This window comes from Leptonychotes weddellii, chromosome 7 (assembly GCF_054177405.1).
Source record: "Leptonychotes weddellii isolate Sample4059 chromosome 7, ASM5417740v2, whole genome shotgun sequence".
Lineage (NCBI taxonomy): Eukaryota > Metazoa > Chordata > Mammalia > Carnivora > Phocidae > Leptonychotes > Leptonychotes weddellii.
In genome coordinates this window covers 117,915,809-117,936,168 of record NC_138375.1, presented here as the reverse complement: position 1 = coordinate 117,936,168, position 20,360 = coordinate 117,915,809, and the positions used below count along the sequence as shown (strand labels likewise).

At 36.6% G+C, this 20,360-nt stretch overlaps 2 protein-coding genes across 4 annotated transcripts in view; both read left to right on the top strand.

Annotated features, from left to right (window-relative positions):
* LYRM7 (LYR motif containing 7) overlaps positions 1-6,119 on the top strand; it is a 35,667-nt gene extending 29,548 nt beyond the window's left edge. For all 3 annotated transcript variants that reach the window (XR_014147254.1, XM_081827129.1, XM_081827127.1), the window contains one exon: positions 4,297-6,119. Coding sequence is in view for 2 of the 3 variants with exons in the window: in XM_081827129.1 (XP_081683255.1) it covers positions 4,297-4,406 (110 nt within the window). In the remaining variant the exon portion in view is untranslated. The remainder of the gene's footprint in view (positions 1-4,296) is intronic.
* Positions 6,120-6,140: 21 nt separating this feature from the next.
* CDC42SE2 (CDC42 small effector 2) overlaps positions 6,141-20,360 on the top strand; it is a 163,300-nt gene continuing 149,080 nt past the window's right edge. The window contains exon 1 of the mRNA XM_081827120.1: positions 6,141-6,355. The gene's annotated coding sequence lies outside the window, so the exon portion shown is untranslated. The remainder of the gene's footprint in view (positions 6,356-20,360) is intronic.

Below are 20,360 nucleotides of genomic sequence, written 5' to 3'. Positions count from 1 at the left end.
AAATGCAAGTATTTCAGAACCAGCCTATTGAAAATGAATGAATTAAAGTATCACTTCATAATTAAATTTCACATTAAAAGGACATTGCTGAAAACTGCAGAACATAGTTAAATATTCCTAGACAGCATTAAATAAGACATGTTATTTGCTTTAAAAATCAAACTTTATAAACTAAAATAAATGCTCAGGAAGTATGTCATACTCATTTCTCTTTGACCTTGATGAGTATTTTGGTCTTTTTTTTTTTTTTTTTTTAAGATTTTATTTATTTATCTGACAGAGAGACAGGGAGAGCAGGAGCACAAGCAGGAGGAGTGGGAGAAGGAGAAGCAGGCTTCCCGCTGAGCAGGGAGCCTGATGTGGGGCTCAATCCCAGGACCCTGGGATCATGACCTGAGCCGAAGGCAGATGCTTAATGACTGAGCCACCCAGGCGCCCCGAGTACTTTGGTCTTAACTAAGAATGCAGTGATTTGACAAGTTGGTGGGTTTTCCTCCCACGTGAAATGAAACTGTAAGATTAAAATTATTAGATTAAATTTGTGTTTAGTTCCATAAACATTAAATTGGTCAAAAAAAATCACAATATGTGCCAACTCTCCACAGAAGGTGGCCTTTGTTTCCTAAAGCACTGAAATTCTTTCTTTTTTTTTTTTTTTTTAAGATTTTATTTATTTGACAGAGACACAGCGAGAGAGGGAACACAAGCAGGGGGAGTGGGAGAGGGAGAAGCAGGCTTCCCGCTGAGCAGGGAGCCCGATGCTGGGCTCGATCCCAGGACCCTGGGACCATGACCTGAGCCGAAGGCAGACGCTTAACGACTGAGCCACCCAGGCGCCCCAGCACTGAAATTATTTCTGTAGCTAACAAATAATTATTCAGTTTCCTTTCAGAGATAGAGTATCTCTCTGTTCCTGTAAAGACATTTTTCTAGTAAGTCTTCTGAAGATAGATGAATAAAATATCAAAATCACCTAGGATCACTATGGAATAAAGAAATCCTAATTTTTTTAGGAAATAATGACCCTTAATCAAACTATGTAATACATCCTTAGTAGAAATAGTGTACTTAGGCCACAGCTAGACTTTATTGTGAAAATGTAATATGTGGCTACCTTCTTTCGATTTTAATCAATAAAACTTAGATGGCTTTTCTTCCACATGTCCCATCCATCCCTGACGTGAGTGGCAGTATCACAAAACAGTGTGTCATTCTACCATCTAATGGTGGGAACTAAAAAATTGTATTTAATATTCTTCTTGTTTCTCTTTTATCTGTGTATCTTTACCATTCTCTTCTTAGTGAGCAGTGTGTTCTCTCCCATTCACTGACCAATTCTCCCATTCAGTAATGATACAGAGTTTTCAATTTTTATAGGATTCTTAATGCAAGCTTTGTTGGCAAAACATGGGTATATCCATAGTGGATATAAAATGTCATATTTTAAAATAATTTAAAAAATAATAAAATAATTTAATTTTAAGAGATCAAAGATTTTGCTAAATTCCTCAGACATATTACACTTAACATTAAGCCATTAACTATCTTTAATGCCTTCTAATACTTGTGAGAAGAGTGTTTAGTAGTCTGTGAAATGGTTTATACATGTCAAACGATTTGCAATGTTAATTTTTCATCTCCCATGTGTAGTTATTATTTATGTGGAAATTATACCTACTTGTTTCATATTTGAAATTTGCTCTTATAAAAGAATGTTGAAAGTTGTTACAGTACAATCACTGATAAATTCCCTGACTTAGTATTGTTTCATTAAGTATCTATATTATATATTTGGAGGAACGTTGGCTGACCTAGGTTAACTTAATATATTTTAATTATTTTAGTAATATTGAACATTTTTAGTAGTTCCTAGCTTTTTTTCTTTTTTTAAAGGATTTATTTATTTATTTATTGGACAGAGAGCATGAGCAGGGGGAAGGAACAAGGGGAGAGAGAGAAGCAGGCTCCCCACTGAGCAGGGAGCCCATTGCAGGACTCGATCTCAGGACCCTGGGATCATGACCTGAGCTGAAGGCAGATGCTTCACCGACTGAGCCACCCAGGTGCCCCCCTAGCTTTTTTTCTTTAATCTTAATTCCTGTGTTCCATTCTTCATTCACATTAATTTAAATATCTCAACAGATTTTTTTTTATAAACTTACCATTAGGAGCAATAGAGATTAATAATTCACATGCATATTTTATTAAAGCCAGTGGCTTTGAGATTTTCTTCAAGATGTATGTATATCTTGTATATATATAAGAAAAAAGATCGTGTTTATATTAGCAGACGAAACTATAAAATAGTAATAGACTTTTTTTAAAAAACTGTGTAACTTAAAAATGAAAGACATACTATGTTCCTAGATGGGACAACTGAAAATTATGGACATGAACAATTTAAATGTTATCTATCAAAATCCCGAAAGATTAAAGATACATCTATGTAAAAATATGTAACTTCTGTACTCTGTAAAAGCTACTATAAAAAAAGTTTACAGAAAATATTTGCTGCCAACATAAGATTAAAAGAGTTTTAAGATGTAAGTGCTCCTATGACTCAGTAAAAGATAACTCAGTGAAAAATGGACAAATGATATAAATAAAAAGTTCACAAAAGAAGAAATATTAAGCCTCTCTACTGATCAGAGAAAGGTAAATTAAAACAATATGAAACTTTTTGTTCATCAAATTTGCAAAAGTTAAAGAAACTGATCATATCCATTATTTGTAAAAGTAACATGGGTGTGAGGAAATGGGCACTCTCAAATATTTCTGGAAGGGATGTAAGTGATAGAGCCTTTTTGAAAGGAAAATTGACATCAAAATTTAAAATAAACATATTGGGGCACCTGGGTGGCTCAGTCAGGTAAGCATCTGCCTTTGGCTCAGGTCATGATTCCAGGATGCTGGGATCGAGCCCCACGTCGGGCTCCTTGCTTAGCAGGGATCCTTAGCAGGGATCCTCCCTCTCCGTCTGCCTGCCATTCCCCCTGCTTGTGCTCTCTCTCTCTCTGTCAAAAAAATAAAAATCTTTAAAAAATAATAATAAAATAAACATATTACTCAATCTTTCATCTCCATAGCACACAAGAATACTAATAAATGAACACTCAGATATATGTATAGGAATTTCTGTAGCATTGTTTATAATTGTAAAAAATTGAAAATGGCCTAAATTTCCAAATTTAGGGCAACAATTATAGGAAATGTAGCTTTGGGATATTATGCAGGTGTTGAAAAGACTGATGCAAAATATATATACCATCAAGTGAAAGAAGCCAGTCACAGAATATATGTTATCTATGAATCCATTTACATACAAAAGTATTTGTGCACACATTTGTGCATATATGCATATATATATATATACACACACAAATGAATAGAAATCTACATACTTTTAAAAAATAAACATACTTAATGTTAGTACAGTTGACCTTTGAACAAGGGTTGAACTGCATGGGTCCATTTATACGTGGACCTTTTCTTTTTGATAGAGTACAGTACTGTATATTTTCTTGTCCTTATGATTTTCTTAATATTTTCTTTTCTCTAGCTTACTTTATTCTAAAAATATAGTATATAATATACATAACATACAAAATATGTGTTAATCAACTATGTTATTAGTAAGGCCAACAAGTAAGCTATTAGTAGTTAGGTTTTGGAGCAATTAAAAGTTATATGTCGAGGGGTGCCTGGGTGGCTCAGTCGTTAAGCGTCTGCCTTCGGCTCAGGTCATGATCCCAGGGTCCTGGGATCAAGCCCCGCATAGGCTCCCTGCTCCGCGGGAAGCCTGCTTCTTCCTCTCCCACTCCCCCTGCTTGTGTTCCCTCTCTCGCTGTCTCTCTCTCTGTCAAATAAATAAATAAAATCTTCAAGGAAAAAAAAAGTTATATGTCCATTTTCAACTGCGTGGGAATTCAGTGCCCCTAACCCCCCAGGTTGTTCAGGGATCAATTGTAGTTAGGTAGGAGAATGAGATTTGGTGAAAGGACTGGTAAATTGGGGATTTTTATTATGGTAATTCCTGCATGCTTAAGTACTTTTTACAGTGTGTAGATCAATGAATAATTTTTAAAGGACAATACTTAAGCTACTAGTGATTTATTTAAAACTTAATTATGCAATAGTAAAAATATTAGCATCTAGTATATTGGACACTCGTGAACCTCATTCCCACATTTGACAGAGGTTACATTTTGCCATATTTGTTTAAAGATATCCTTCCTTATAAGTCACAAAATCTTATAAAGCTAAAGTCCCACTTTTCTTTCTCTTGTCTCTTTTCAGGTATAATTACTGTTTTACAGCTGGTGGATATCATTCCCATACTTGTTTTTATACTTTTATCAAATGTATGTGTATTCAAAACAATGTATTGTTTTGAGGTTTTAAAATGAAAATAAATGGTGTTATGCTCCATGTGTTCCGTAACTTATTTTCATCATACTTAGGTTTTAAAGATCTATTCTTTTTTTATTTTTTTACATGGGATTGATCTATTTTGTTGCATAAATATCTGGGTCTTTTATGTCTTATTCCATTGTAAGAATGAACTAGTTTATTCATGTCTCTTGATGAGCAATAGTATTGTCTTGTTTTTTGATATTGCAAACAAATTTACCAAAAACTCCAGCACATGGATTCTTGTACCCAAAGTTTATCTGAATTTATGTGAGGAGGCAGAACCATTGAGGCATGGGGTATGTGCATATTCAATCCTTACAGGAATTTTTAAATTGTTCTTTAAAATAGTTGTACCAGGGCGCCTGGGTGGCTCAGACGGTTGGGCGTCTGCCTTCGGCTCGGGTCATGATCCCGGGGTCCTGGGATCGAGCCCCACATCAGGCTCCCTGCTGAGCGGGGAGCCTGCTTCTCCCTCTCCCTCTGCCTCCGCCTGCCGTTCCCCCTGCTTGTACTCTCTGTCTCTGTCAAATAAAAAAAATAAAGTATTTGTACCAGTTTATATTCTAGTCAACACTGTGTGAGAGGTCCCATTTTTCCATATCCTCACTATTGTTATATATAACTTCTCTCATTTTTTTCAAATTGATGGATATGAAATGGTATCACATTTTAATTTGCATTTCTGGATTACAGATGAAGTAGATCATCTTGTGTTTATTGGTCATTACAGTTTTCCTTTATGAATGTGTGTTCATATCCTTTGTTCACTTTTTTCTCTTGGATTGTCTGGCTTTTTCTTACTGATCCCTTTTTATATATTGGGTACTAATCCTGAGTCTGTTATCTGTGATGTAAATGTCTTCTTCCATAATGTGGCTTGTCTTTTAACACTGTTTATATAAACCTGTAGTATGGGAGTTTATTTTAGTGTGTCCATTTTTAAATTTCTTTTGCTTTTGTACCTTTTTAAGTAATTCTTTTCTACTCCATAGTCAGAGGTGTTCTAATACATTTTCCTTTAAACATTTAAGTTTTGCTTTTTATGTTTGGTCCTTTATGCCATCTAGAATTTATTTTTGTTTATAATATGAGGGAGAGGTTTAATTTTATCCTTTTTTATGAGAAAAGTTTGCCTCAGCATCATTTATTGGATAGCCTATCCTTTTCCTGATTACATGTAAAACAATGTGATCATATCCCAAGTTACTATATATTGGAATCATTTAAGGACTTTGTTCCTACAATTATCCCTCTCCACCAAATCTTTTTTTCCCCCTCTCTCCACTGGATTGTTTTCAACAGCATTCAACATTCTGAAATATTTCCCATCTTAAAAAAAAAACTTTATCGAACTCACCTCTGTCCTTGAGCTTCAACACTATTTTTCTGCACTTTTTTACTACGAAGCTTCTATGCTTACTGTGCCACTTCTCTCCCAACTCTGTCTTATAGAGATCCCAATCAAGACTTAATCTCTGCCACTCCAATCAAACCCTTGTTGTCCCAGGTACTGGTGACCCCCACTTGGAAGTCCAAAGGTCAATTTTTAGTCCTCATTTTATTCATTCTCTCAGTAGCAGTTGGCATAATCAATCATCCCTCTTCTTTGAACGGAGAGACCTAGACACTCTTTTATTGTAAACCTATTGTGAGTATGATACAGACATGAATGCAAATAACAAAAATGCCTGCCTTATCTTGTTTGTCATTTTAGATCCACTTTCAGCCTTTTTTGACCCTGCTTGCAACCTTATCTGGGAGTACTGACCTGTATGAACCAGCTCAAGTGGCTTCTGTACCCTCTGACTTTTGGCTGGTTCTCTAATGAGAGATGCTGGCAGGAGATCAGAAGGAGGGAGGAGAGTGAAGGCAGGTATTTATCTTTCTGACTATCCCTGAGAAGTTGCCTCAGGCTGCAGTATCCCTCAAAGCTTCTCTCAAGGTGAGTTCTGTACAGTTCTCTCCTTCCAGTTTGGGTAAGAGCTTCCCTTTCCTCTGCAGGCCTGGGGTTGCAACAGCTCATCTGCTACTATCCATGGGGGTTCCCCTACACTCATAGTTTTGTAAATAGTCCCTTTACAAGTAAATCATTCTCAAACTGCCGTGTTTTAAGTGTACCATCTATTTCCTATTGGGACTCACTAATTCACTGTCCTGGGGGAATTTACTTCTGGAGGTGATAGATAGACAATAAACAAAATTAATAAGTAAATTAGAAGGAAAGGCAGGAAAGGGAGATAGGGAAGCTGGGAACAGTAGGGTGTTGCAATTTTAAATGTGATCAGGGAAGTTCTCATGAAGAAAGTGATAGTTGAGTAAAGACAAGTGATAGTTGAGTAAAGGTGAGGATGTGAGGGATCTAGCCATGCATATATCTAAGGGGAGAGCTTTCCAAATAGCAAACTGCTAGTTTCATGACTGGTTCATGCCTGCTGTCTTTGAAGAGAACCCACTGACAGGAGCAAAGTGGTTAATGGGGTGAGTAGTAAGAGATGAAATTGTAGAAATGATGTGGTAAAAGGAGGTGGGGAGTGGATTCCAGTTTATGTGGGCTATTAAAAGGACTATGGTTTTCACTCTTAATAAAATGCAGAGCCGTTAGATGGTTTTGAAAAGAGAAGTGATATGATAAGATTTTAACTTTTAAAGAGATCACTTTGGCTATTATGCTGAGAAGAGACTATGGGCAAGGTTGAATGCATGGATATCAATTAGAAATCTGTTGCATAAATTAGGTAAGAGGTGATAATGGCTTAGACCAGAGTGGCAGCAATGATGGTGATAAGAAGTGGCCAAGATTCTGGATATATTTTGATAGAGCTCATGGTTTTCCTGATGGATTAAATGTGAGGTGAGACAAAAAGAAAGGGGTCAGGGATGATTCCCAAGGGTTTTGGCCTGAGCAACTGGAAATATATTGTTGCCATCAATTATTATGGTGAAAACAGACTAGGTTTTGGACAAAGATCAGGAGTTTAGTTTTGGACATGGATTGATTGAAATGCCTATTAGATATCCAAGTGGAGATATTAATAAGACATCTAATGTAATAGCTGGAGTTCAGGAAGTTGTCTGGGCTGGACATACGTATTTGGCAGCCATTAATATAGATAAACTACTTAAAATCATAATATTGGATGAAATCACCAAGAAATTGATTATACCTAAAGAAGGAAAGTTGAGTCCTAGATTACTCCAATGTTAAGAGGTTAAGGAAATAAGGAACAATAAGCACAAGAGACAGAGAAGTTTCCAGTAAGGTGGAATGAAACCAAAGAGAATGTAGAACAGAGGTTGGCAGACTGTGGCTCAGAGAGACTAAATCTGACCCACTGCCTTTTTTGTAAATAAAATTTTATTGGAATACTACCACATTTGTTCATTTATATATTTTCCCCATAGCTGCTTTCATACTATAATGGCATAGTTGAGTAACTGCAACAGAAACTGATCCACAAACTCTAAAATTACTATCTGGTCCCCATATAGAAAGTTTGTTGACCCCAGGGGTAGAGTCCTAGAAGCCAAGTGAAAAAAGTGTTTCATTGGAGAGGGAGTGTTGTTGCAGGGTAATTGCAATTAAAATTCCAGTAGGATTTAGACAAATGGAGGTGGTTTTGATGACTATGGCAAGAGAATTTCAGTGATGTAATTGGGGAAACTTATGCTCATGGTGATTCTACACATATTGACCTTTAAATTCATTGTAATCACAGTTAAAAGTGCAGTAGGGTTTTTTGAGGAACTACTAAAATTTACTCCTTTATGAGAAATAACAAAGGTCCATAAATAACTAAGTCAGCTATGACAAAAGAGTAAAATTAGATATCCATATGCAAAAAATGGAACTTTGATCCATACCTCAAACTATATATGTAAAATTAATTCAAAATCAATCATAGACTTAAATGTAAAGCCTAAAACTGTAAAACTTCTTGAAATAACAGTAGAGAATCTTTGTGACTTTGGGTTAGGCATAGATTTCTTAGATAAGACACAAAATACACCATACATTAAAGAAAAATTTAAGAAACTGGACTTTATCAAAATGTAAAACCTTTGCTCTGTAAAAGGTAACTGTAAAGAGAATGAAAAGACAAGCACAGACTGGGAGAAAATATTCACAAATAATAAACTGATAAAGAACTTGTATCCAGGGGCACCTCGGTGGCTCAGTCATTAGGCGTCTGCCTTTGGCTCAGGTCATGGTCCCAGGGTCCTGGGATCTAGCCCCACATAGGGCTCCCTGCTCAGCGGGGAGCCTGCTTCTCCCTCTCCAGATCCCCCCTGCTTGTGTTCCCTCTCACTCTCTGTCAAATAAATAAATAAAATCTAAAAAAAAAAAAGAACTTGGATCCCAAATATATAAAGAACTTTTAAAAGGGAACAACCTAATTTTTAAAACAGATCAATATTTGAAAAAATTATCAAGTTATCAAATTATCAAAAAGATATACAAGTGGAAAATAGGCACATGAAAAGATGTTCAACATCATTAGTCTTTGGAAGTTAAAATCACAATTGAAAACTGCTACATACCTTTTCTGGTAGCTAAAATTAGAATGAGTGACCATGCCAAGGGTTGGCAAGGATCTAGAGGAACTGAAATTCCCACACATTGCTGAATGCAATGCAAAATGGCAGAACAAATTTGAAAATCTATTAAGAAGTTAAACATATACTCCCCATATAATCCAAACTTTCCACTCCTTGGTATTTAAGAGAAACGAAAGCATTTATCCATGCAAAGACTTACTGATACTGCACAGCAAAGGAAACCATCAACCAGATGAAAAGGCAACCTATGGAATTGGAGAAAATATTTGCAGATCATATCTGATAAGGGACTAATATCCAAAATATATGAAGAACTGATATAACTCAATAGCAAAAAACAAACAATCCAACTTAATAAATGGGCAGAAGATCTGAATAGACATTTTTCCGAAGAAGACGTACAAATGGACAACAACTACATGAAAAGAAGCTCAACATCACTATTCATCAGCGAAATGCAAATCAAAACCACAATGAGATATCACCTCATATCTGTTAGAATGACTCTTTTCAAAAAGACAAGAGATAAGTTTTGGTGTGAATATGGACAAAAAGGAATCTTTGTACACTGTTGATAGAATGTAAACTGGTGCAGGCATGATGGAAAAACAGTATGGAAGTTTCTCAAAAAATTCAAAATAAAACTACCATTTGATCCAGCACTTCTACTTCTTATCCAAAGAAAATGAAAACACTAACTGGAAAAGATATATGCACCCCCATATTCGCTGCAGCATATTTACAGTAGCCAAGACATGGAAGTAACCTGTCCATTGATGGGTAAATGGATAAAGAAAATGTGATATGTGTATATAATATATATATATATAGGAATATTATTCAGCTATAAAAAAGAATAAAATCTTGCCATTTGCAACAAATTGGATGGACCTTGAGGACATTATGCTAAGTGAAATAAGACAGAGAAAGACAAATATTATATGATCTCACTTATTTGTGGACTCTGAAAACAAAAGGCTAAACTCATAGGTACAGAGAACAGATTGGTAGCTTCCAGAGACAAGGGGTGAGGGGTGGGCAAAAAGGGTGATCAAAGGTGGTCAAAAGGTACAAACTTCCAGTTGTAAAAAAATAAATCATGGGGATGTAATGTACAGCATGGTGACTGTAGTTAATAATATTGTATATTTGAAAGATGGGAAGAGTAAATTTTAAAAGTTCTCATCACAAGAAAAGATACTACAACTATGTGTGGTGATGAATTTTAACTAGACTTATTGTTATTTTACTTATTGTGATTATTTCATAATACATACCAACACTGAATCATTACATTGTACACTGAAACTAGTATAATATTATATGTCAATTATATCTCAATAAAAAAGACTTATTTCTAGCAACTTTATTTGTAATGGCCCACAACTGGAAACAACCCAGATGTCCATCAGCAGATGAATGAATAAACAAATTTTGTTTATCATATCCATACAAAGGAATACTTCTCTGGAATAAAAAGAAATGAGCTATTGTTACATGCATCAACATAAATGAATCTCAAAATACTTTATCCTGAGTGAAAGAAACAGATAAAAACAAGTACATATTTTATGATTCTGTTTATATAAAACTCTAGAAACTGCAAATTAATTCATAGTGATAGAAAGCAGATCAGTAGTTGCCAGGGGATGAGGGCATGGGGAGGGATGGAGGGTGAGATTAAAAAGGTACATGAGGAAATTTTGGAGGGTAATGTATATGTTCATTACCTTGATTGTGGTAATGGATTCATGTGTGTATGCACATGTCAAAAAATGTACAAAATGCATGTGTACATTTTAAATATAGTTAACTATATCAACTATAATACAATAAAGCTGTTAAAAAAATACTACAAAGCTATAGTGATTTTTTTTAAAGATTTTTATTTATTTATTTGACAGAGACACAGCGAGAAAGGGAACACAAGCAGGGGGAGTGGGAGAGGGAGAAGCAGACTTCCCACCGAGCAGGGAGCCCGACGTGGGGCTCGATCTCAGGACCCTGGGATCATGACCTGAGCCGAAAGCAGACGCTTAAGGACTGAGCCACCCAGGCGCCCCTATAGTGATTTTCTTTTTAAGTGTAGTATTGGTCGAAGAACTGAAAATAGTAGCAGTTGACCATTCTATACATTCTTAATATTTCTTTCAATAATTACCTGTGTCTGTAAATACTTATTTTCACCCTTTTTCTTGAATAATAGTTTAGTAAGGTACAGAATTCTATGTTGGCTTTTTTTGCCCTTAGCACTTGACAGATACTTTGTATTGTCTTTTAACCTCGTTTTACTGCTGACATGTTTATTAGCAGTTTAATTCCAGTCCCTTTTACCTAATTTGCCCTTTCTTTATGATTGCTTTTAAGATTTTTGTGTTTTCTTCGGTATTCTAGATAGGGATTTTATTTTTGTTTATCTTACTCAAACTTGGTGTATTTCATTTTTCTGAGGATTCATGCCATGCTTCAATTTTGGAAATTTCTCATCCATTATATTTTCAATATCTCACAAATATTCTCTACAGTTTTTTCCTAGTGGAGCTTCTCTTAGGCATCTCTCATTGTGCTTCATTCTGGTACTTTGCTCAATTTTACTGGTTTAGTATCTGCTCTAATTCATTACTACTTTCTTCATCTGTGGCTGATCATTTTATTCACACCATGCGTTTCTCTTGTAATTTCAGTGACTTTATTTTTCATTTCTTGTCATTATGTTTGGTTTTTTAATCAAATACACTGTTCCTTTTGCACAGTGACTTGATCTAAACTTTATATGTTTCATCATTGAAAGATACTAATTTTAGGGGTGCCTGGGTGGCTCAGTCATTTAAGCGTCTGACTCTTGATTTCAGCTCAGGTCACGATCTCAGGGTCATGGGATCGAGTCCCATGTTGGGCTCTATGCTGGGCACAGAGCCTTCCCCTCCCCCGACCCTACTCACATGTACTCTAAAAAAAAAAAATACTAATTTTATAGTATCTCTCAGAATATTCTATTTTATCAACTGTCTAGATTTTCAATACTCCTTTGTTCATGACAGTCTTTACTCATGTGTCCTTTAATTTTTTGATTATGTGTGTATCTTGAATGGCAATTGTTATTTCTCTGAAGATCTTATGTGGAATTGTAGATCATGGGAGTGTTCCTCCAAAGAGATTTTATACATGCCTTTTTCAGGTAATGCCAAGAGTACCTTGGAGATGTCCATACCACTCAGGTAATTTAAAACTGATACTGAATCACTGAATGGTGTAGTGATTTTCTTCTCTCACCAGTAGTTTTTTTCCTCCCAGAGTCCCTGGATCTTTGCTCTCTCTCTGGCCTTATGAACAGTTTTTCAGTCCCCTTTCATGGTACTTGCAGCTCTTTGAAGGGGACTTGCTTTACACAGAGGTCTCACTTCTATCCATGCTACACCCCAGTCCAGGGGCTTATCACCTGTTGATATGCAGGAACTAAAATCTAAGCCCCTTGGTATTAAGGCCCAGGTCCAGGTCCCCTCACAGCCTCCCAGGTTACCTCAGTGTCAGTTTACAATTACAATCTGTTTTGGCTTTCAGTTATCTTTCCTTTCTAGCAAATACGAATTTCCTTTCTTTTCTTGTGAGCTTAGCCGTGTAATATAAGCCAGAATACAAAGAAATACTAAAAGACTAATGTTGTAATGTTAAAAGGACACAGAAGCCAGATTGAAAGAACTCTTCAGTCAAATTTGGGACAATTTATGGATCAAAAATAATAATTAGACTATCATGGACTAATACATTAAATAAAAAATAAAATAACCCATTAGTTCATAAAGACATTCAAGGAGAGAAAGAAAAAAAAAAGGTAAGGTTTTTTGTTTGTTTGTTTACAGACTTTGAAGTTTTCTTCAGCCTTGAAATTCTTCAAAATAAAAGTTGGAGGAAATTAAAAATTGAATCTCATTCAGCATTTTGTTGGAGGGGAATGGTTCTACGTTAGCTTAGTTCACATGTTGCCAAACTCAGAATTTCAGATACTGATTCTTTTAGAAACAAGTCTCTAAAATGTCTTTCTGACAATCCATTGTTAATATCTCAAGGCTTCTGAGTATAAGAAATCTTATTCAGGGGCACCTGGGTGGCTCAGTAGGCCCAGGGTCCTGGTATCAAGCCTTGTGTCCCAGGTCTCTGCTCAGCGGGGAATCTGCTTCTGCCTCTCTCTCCACCACTGCTCCCCCGTGTTCTCTCTCATTCTCTCAAATAAATGAATAAAATCTTATAAAATAAAGTAAAAATTTTAAAAATTTTTAAAAAGAAATCTTATTTAATGAAATGTGATTCAGGCCTTCAGTTTAAGAATTTTGTTCTGCTGTAATCTTTTTCCAAATTTCAACTGAATACAATCTATTTATTCAACCAACATTAACTGAATTGCTCAGGGGCAGTCTGAAAGATAGGTGCTAGAGATTCAAAGTTAAGACCAGCAAAGGAGGCAGTTGTAGTATAATTACTGCTATACAGGGATTAAACAGAGTTTTAAGAATATAAAAGTAGGGGCGCCTGGGTGGCTCAGTCATTAAGCGTCTGCCTTCGGCTCAGGTCATGGTCCCAGGTCCTGGGATCGAGCCCCGCATCAGGCACCCTGCTCGGCGGGAAGCCTGCTACTCCCTTTCCCACTCCCCCTGCTTGTGTTCCCTCTCTCGCTGTGTCTCTCTCTGTCAAATAAATAAAATCTTTAAAAAAAAAAAAAAAGAAAAGAATATAAAAGTAATTTATTAGAAAGTGGTTGATAAAATACAATAAATATACAAGATGATGTACTTTTAATTTCTTAAAGAAGTAAACAGTTATAGAATAACAGCTAACACTATTTTAAAATATCAATGAGAATGAAAAAATGGAGCTTTGTTTGTGAGACAGGAGAACTTTGGGGAATCTTAAGATACAAACTGCTTTATGTAGCTTTTTTGCTCCTCTTTATCTTTTACTCTGGTAACAGAGTGAAAGTTCTACTGTGTTAGATAAGATTCCCAGAGAAACAGATTTTATGTATGCAAGAGATTTAAATTAAGGAGTGTGCTCAGGAATAACCTCTGTGAGGGAGTAAGGGAGATTGGGCAGAGGGAGTTTTTGAACTGCCACACAGCTGCAGAGGAAGACTGGAGATGAAATGGCCTTCAGAATTGTGCTGAGTTGAGGCAAGGGGACCAGACTTTTGTTTCCTGGCATCAGCTGTAATGGAGGACAGGCGGACCCCAGGGAAGAAGCATAGCCTCACTAAGGCAATTCCCTTCAGTGGTATAACCAGAAAGAGCAACATTTGTGAACCTTCAGCAGCCAACACTTCTAGGAGCTAGGGAAATGAATGCCTCCTTCTGAAAGGGACATCTGGGCCGTACACAGAATCTGCTATACCAAATAAGGCCTTTCCATAATTAGCTCAAACTGAGCAGGAGAAGCACAACTCTAAAGCTGAGCATTTTCCCTTCTGGGAAGTAAGTACCCCAGAGACAGTTTGTCACCTATTCAGACCAAAAGAAGAGAGCAAACCTGTTAGAAAAAGCTAATTACAAGCTGAGATTCAAGGTGAATTCATTCATGGGGTCATTCATTCATTCAATAAATGTCTATCTAGCATCACCTAGAGAAAAACCTGGCAAAAAGGGAGGAGACTGGGTTCTAGTCACGATTCTGTCGCTGAAAATGCGGTCTTTGAGCAAATCATTTATCATCCCTGGACTTGTGTTTCTTTTCCTGTACAATGGGAAGTATGGACTAGATGATGTATTAGTTAGAAATATTTTAGGTGTGACCAACAGATTCCCAGAGAAACAGATTTTGTGCATGCAAGAGATTTAAATTAAGGAGTGTGCTCAGGAATAACCTTTACCTAGCTAGAGAGAGAGGGGGAAAGAGGAGGGAATTGGTTTAAAGAATAAATGTGCATCTCACAGAAGCTGGGTTGAAACTGAGCTTCAGGAACAGACTGGATTGCTACAGGCTATCCAGAGACACCCTCCACCCCAACCTCTGCGCTTGCTTCATTCTTCAGTATTGCTGCAGTCCAGCTCACTCTGATTTTGAGTTCACATGAGGAAAATAACACAAACAGCCACTCTTGAGTTTTCATTTCCTATATTCAAGACAGCAGCCACACCCAGGCTAAAATCCCTGGGTCTCAGTTCCAGATTGTCTGAGAACAGTGCTTGTTGGCCATATATGTATGAAGAGAACAACCTCTGATTCAAACAACTGCGCCTAGGTGAGGAGAACCTAGTGGGGAGAGAAGTTTCCAGAAAACATTTAGGACAATGCTATGCTCTGTGGCAGCTAACTTGTCCACTGCTGCTATCTCTAAAACCCTATGATTGAATTAAGCAGCTACCTAAGTAAAATTTGATTCACTTTTCACTGATTCTTAAATGATGCTTTAAACTATCATTTAAAAATTAGAGTGCTTAATTAAAATACATAAAGTGTGAATGGAAATTTGACAATTAAATGAGGGAGGTTGAAGTTTAAATCCCTCAGCAAAATGCACTGACAGCTTCACTCTTCTATTTTTTTTTTCAAAGATTTTTTATTTATTTGACAGAGACACAGCGAGAGAGGGAACACAAGCAGGGGGAGCAGGAGAGGGAGAAGCAGGCTTCCCGCCAAGCAGGGAGCCCGATGCGGGGCTCGATCCCAGGACCCTGGGATCATGACCCGAGCTGAAGGCAGACGCTTAATGACTGAGCCACCCAGGTGCCCCCTTCACTCTCTATTTAGACCCATACAAAACTGGTAATAAACCCATATTAACCTGGTAATAAAATATCAAGAAGTACAAAATGTTTTCAAAAGGGGAAAATGTAAATGTTTAAACCACTTGGACTAAAGATGTTTTCTCTTGATTTGTGATTGGTGTGTGGCTTAAACCAATTTCTGATATTCACTTACAGAGAAGTTTATTTTCTATAACCAGGAGTGTAGCTATCATAAGAGTTTTTGAAGTGATTGACAGAAACAGGCTATAGACACAGGGTAAGGATACAGTCTTTAATTTAGGTAGAGGACACAGTTCATCTGCACTAAAACAGGGAACACAGCAGTGTTTCCAGTACTGGGTACAAACTTCCCTGATCTTCAAGTCCCCACAGAGATATCAAGCTGCCAATGAAATGACCTGACTTGGGAGAATGATCCAATCAGGTCCTCAAGAATTCCATTCCCTCTCCTCTCAGGGAACTTTATACCACATTAATCCTTCCTTCCAAACCATTCTAAAAACTCTCACCAAATGACTGCCTAGAGATGATTTACTGGAGAAGTTTATATTGATTCACTCAGTCTTACCTTAAATACTTGGAACAGCTAAATTAGCTTAGACTGGATGAATCAGTATCAACTCCTATGAGCAGTTCCTAAGCAGGATCAGACCATCTGTCTGCCAAAGGCCTATTTCTATATCTGGGTTTCACTGATACAAGGAAATAGAGAAATACGTAATTATTTGGTAATTTTTTTTACAATCTAGAGCAGGAGTTGGCAAACCATGGCCATCAGCCCAAATCCAGCCTTCTACCTGGTTTTGTAAATAAATTTTGATTGGAGTACTACCATGCTCATTTATTTACATGTTGTCTATAGCTATTTTTTGCTAGTAGCGCACTATAGGAACACTGAGTAGTTAGGACAGAAATTATATGACCCACAAAGCCTAAAATATTTACTATCTCATTCTTTTTTTGTTTGTTTGAGTAATCTCTACACCCAGCGTGGGGCTGAACTCATGACCCCAAGATCAAGAGTTGATGCTGAACTGACTGAGCCAGCCAGGTGCCCCTACTATCTCCTTCTTTACATAAAAAGTTTGCCAACTCTAGTCTAAAGATAAATTTCTTACATCTGTATTGGCAGTCTAGAGCATTCCAAATTAGTCACATGATTATATACAGTTCTGCTTTTAAAGACCTATGTTTTCTGAATGTGCCTTCTCATATAGGCTTGTCTCAAAAGCATGATTTAGAAAATATGTTCTTTTCAATAAATGGTAATGGGCGAATAGGATATTAATACGAAAAAAAGATATTGGACCATATCTCACACCATACTAAGAAATCCATTCCGAATGTTGTGTAGACTTAAATATGAAAGAGAAAACAAAGCTTTTAAAGGAAAAATAGAATATCTTTATGACTTTGGGGGAGGCAAAGATTTCTTGAACACAAAAAAGTAATTAACCTTAAGGAAAAAAAAAAAGATCAGTTGGGCTACATTTAACTTAAGAAGCTCTTTGCCAAAGACACATTAAGAAAATGAATAGGCAGGGACACCTGGGTGGCTCAGTCAGTTAAGCATCTGCCTTTTGGTTAAGCGTCAGCCTTTGGCTCACGTCATGATCCCAAGATCCTGGGATCGAGTCCCACATTGGGCTCCTTGCTCAGCAGGGAGCCTGTTTCTCCCTCTGCCTGCCACTCTCCCTGTTTGTGCACTCTCTCTCTGACAAATAAATAAATAAAATCTTGAAAAAGAAAATGAATAGGCAGACTACAGAGTGGAAGAAGATATTTGTAATACATGTATCTGATTCATATCCAAAATATGTAAAGAATTCTTCCAAATCAGTATACAAAAGACTAACATTAGAAAAATGGGCATCAGACCTGAGTAGATATCTCCAAAAGGGGATTTTTTTAGTCGATGAACCTGTGAAAAATGTATTTGAAGATAGTGCTTACCATGGAAATGAAAAATGGAAGTGGAAGGCAGTATCAGTACATGCCTACTAGAATGACTAAAATGTAAATGACAGATAATAACAAGAGTTGACAAGGATATGGAGCATCTGGAGCTTTCATATGTTGCTGACAGGAATGTAAATTGGCCCAACTTCGGAATCCTGTTGGGCTGTATTTACTAAAGCTGGGCATAAGCATATTCTGTGACCCAGCATTTGCATTCTGAGCTATGGAACTATGTTTACCAAAGACATACAAAAATGGTCAGTAATATATTAGCCCAAACTGGAAAGAAATTATTAGAGTATTACTAAGGCTCTGTATTTTGATTGAAGTGGGAATTGCAAAGTGTTCACTTTGTGAAAATTCACTGAGCTTACACACAATTTGTGTGCCTTTCTGTATATATGTATATTATGCTAACAGTGAAGATTTTGATTTAAAAAGAAAGTTCAAAAAAAAGTGCAGTTTACATTAGATTGTTAGCTCCTGTCTGTGATCTTGGCATGGTGACTTGAACACAACACATATTTGAAAAACAAAAAAAAAAAATTGGGGGGACTTATAATGGTATAAATTAAACCAGTAAGTGAAGTTCACAATTCTGTAATATTTTAAGATTCAAAAATTATCAGTTACCTTTTAATTACATCTGGCACTAGGAAGCTCCCTAATAGCAGTTTATATATAAGCCCACATTTGTTGCTTATTGTGAATATACCTCTATTCTGACTGTTTACACTAAAAATAAAGTCTGGCCATTTTTTCCAGGAACTGTAGCACTTTATTACTTCCCTCCACAATACTGAACAAGTAAGACTAAAAATACTGTTCATTGAGATGGGTCATTAACTCTTGTATTTGGAACCTGGGCTGCTAAAATCTCATTTGCCAAAACATCATGTGGCTTTGATACACAATGCAGGAAAAGAAAGGTTGTGGGTTCACAGTAACTGTAATGCAGGTATCTATTGGAATAAGGTTTTGATTATGTCTGCTTATGATCACTCTAATTCCTCTATATTTTATATCAATATGGCTGAGTAATGGTTGATACAGGAAATACTTAGAAGTATTGAATTTCTCTAAGTGTAAGCTGTCAGTACATAATGCTCTGCTCATACACTTGCATTTAATTATGTCATTTGTTTTAGGAATAGCCCTATTTTAAAAATACTTTTTACTTGTTTCTCAGAAAATATTTTCAAGCAGGCAGCACATAACACCTAATTCCATCTGCAGCAACACATTTAGCTAATGTGCTTTTGTGGCACCTTGATAGAATATCCTATTATAGATGTAGAAAATGAGGTAGAATGACAGAAGGTAATAAATTATTTAAGATCACAAAGCAAATCAGGCCAGAACTATTACTGGGATTTTGCTCAGGATGAGCCATTTGTCAAGTGGTATTTTTGTGAAGCATGTGCTATGGCCTAATTACTAGGGCACAGTTCTACATTATTGGTGCCTATGTATATTTGACTCTCATCTCCCAAGTCATACACACTTGTTTGTGTATCTCCAAGGCCAAAATGTTTCCAAGAGTATCTCACCTGAGACTAAATGTCTGCTCATTCATTCTGTCACCCCGTGTATTACTTAGGGTTTTCCAGAGAAAAAGAACCAATATATATAAATATTTATATTTATTATAAGAATTGTTTCACACTGTCATGGAGGCCAACCACCATCTGCCATCTCCAAACTGGAGAATCAGAAAGGCCACCAGTGGAATTCAGCCCAATCCAAAGACCTGGGAAGAGGGGTGGGGTTGAGGAGCCCAGTGGTGTCAGTTCTGATCTGAGTCTGAAAGCCCAAGGACCAGGAGCACCAATGTCTGAGGACAGGTGAAGGTGGATGTCTCAAATCAAACAGAAAGAATGAATTTGCCCATCCTCAACTTTTTTGTTCTGTTCAGGCCCTCAATGGATTAGATGATGCCTAACCACATTGGTAAGGAGATCTTTTCTCAGTCTACTGTTTAAATCCCAGTCTTCCAGAGATATCCTTACAGATACATCCAGAAATAATGTTTTACAAGCTGAGATTTACTACCTCTCCAGAAATAATGCTTTACCAACATCCTTTAGCCCAGTGAAGTTGACACATAAAATTAACCATCACACCCAGCTGAATCAATATTTATTAACACCCTCCACTAAGCTAAGCATAACACTAGATAGTAGCCAAAATACAAAAGAAATTTGACTCCACCCTCAGAATTTAAAATGTAATAGTATTCTCTTGTGTGAGCCCACTATCATTGAGAAAAAAAAGAAGGGGGGAATAAAGCAAGCCACCTCAGAATACCCACTCTGTTTTTCCAGAGGATGGAGTAGAGCTCTCATGGACTTCTTTTATTACAGAATGGAGAATCTTTTTTTTTTTAATTAATTTTATTATATTATGTTAGTCACCATACATTACATCATTAGTTTTTGATGTAGTGTTCCATGATTCATTGTTTGTGTATAACACCCAGTGCTCCATGCAATATGTGCCCTCCTTAATGCCCATCACCAGGCACCCATCCCCCCACCCCCCTTCCCTCTAAAACCTTCAGTTTGTTTCTCAGAGTCCATAGTCTCTCATGGTTCGTCTCCCCCTCTGATTTTGCTCCCTTCATTTTCCCCTTCCTACTATCTTCTTCTTCTTCTTTTTTTAACATATAATGTATTATTTGTTTCAGAGGTACAG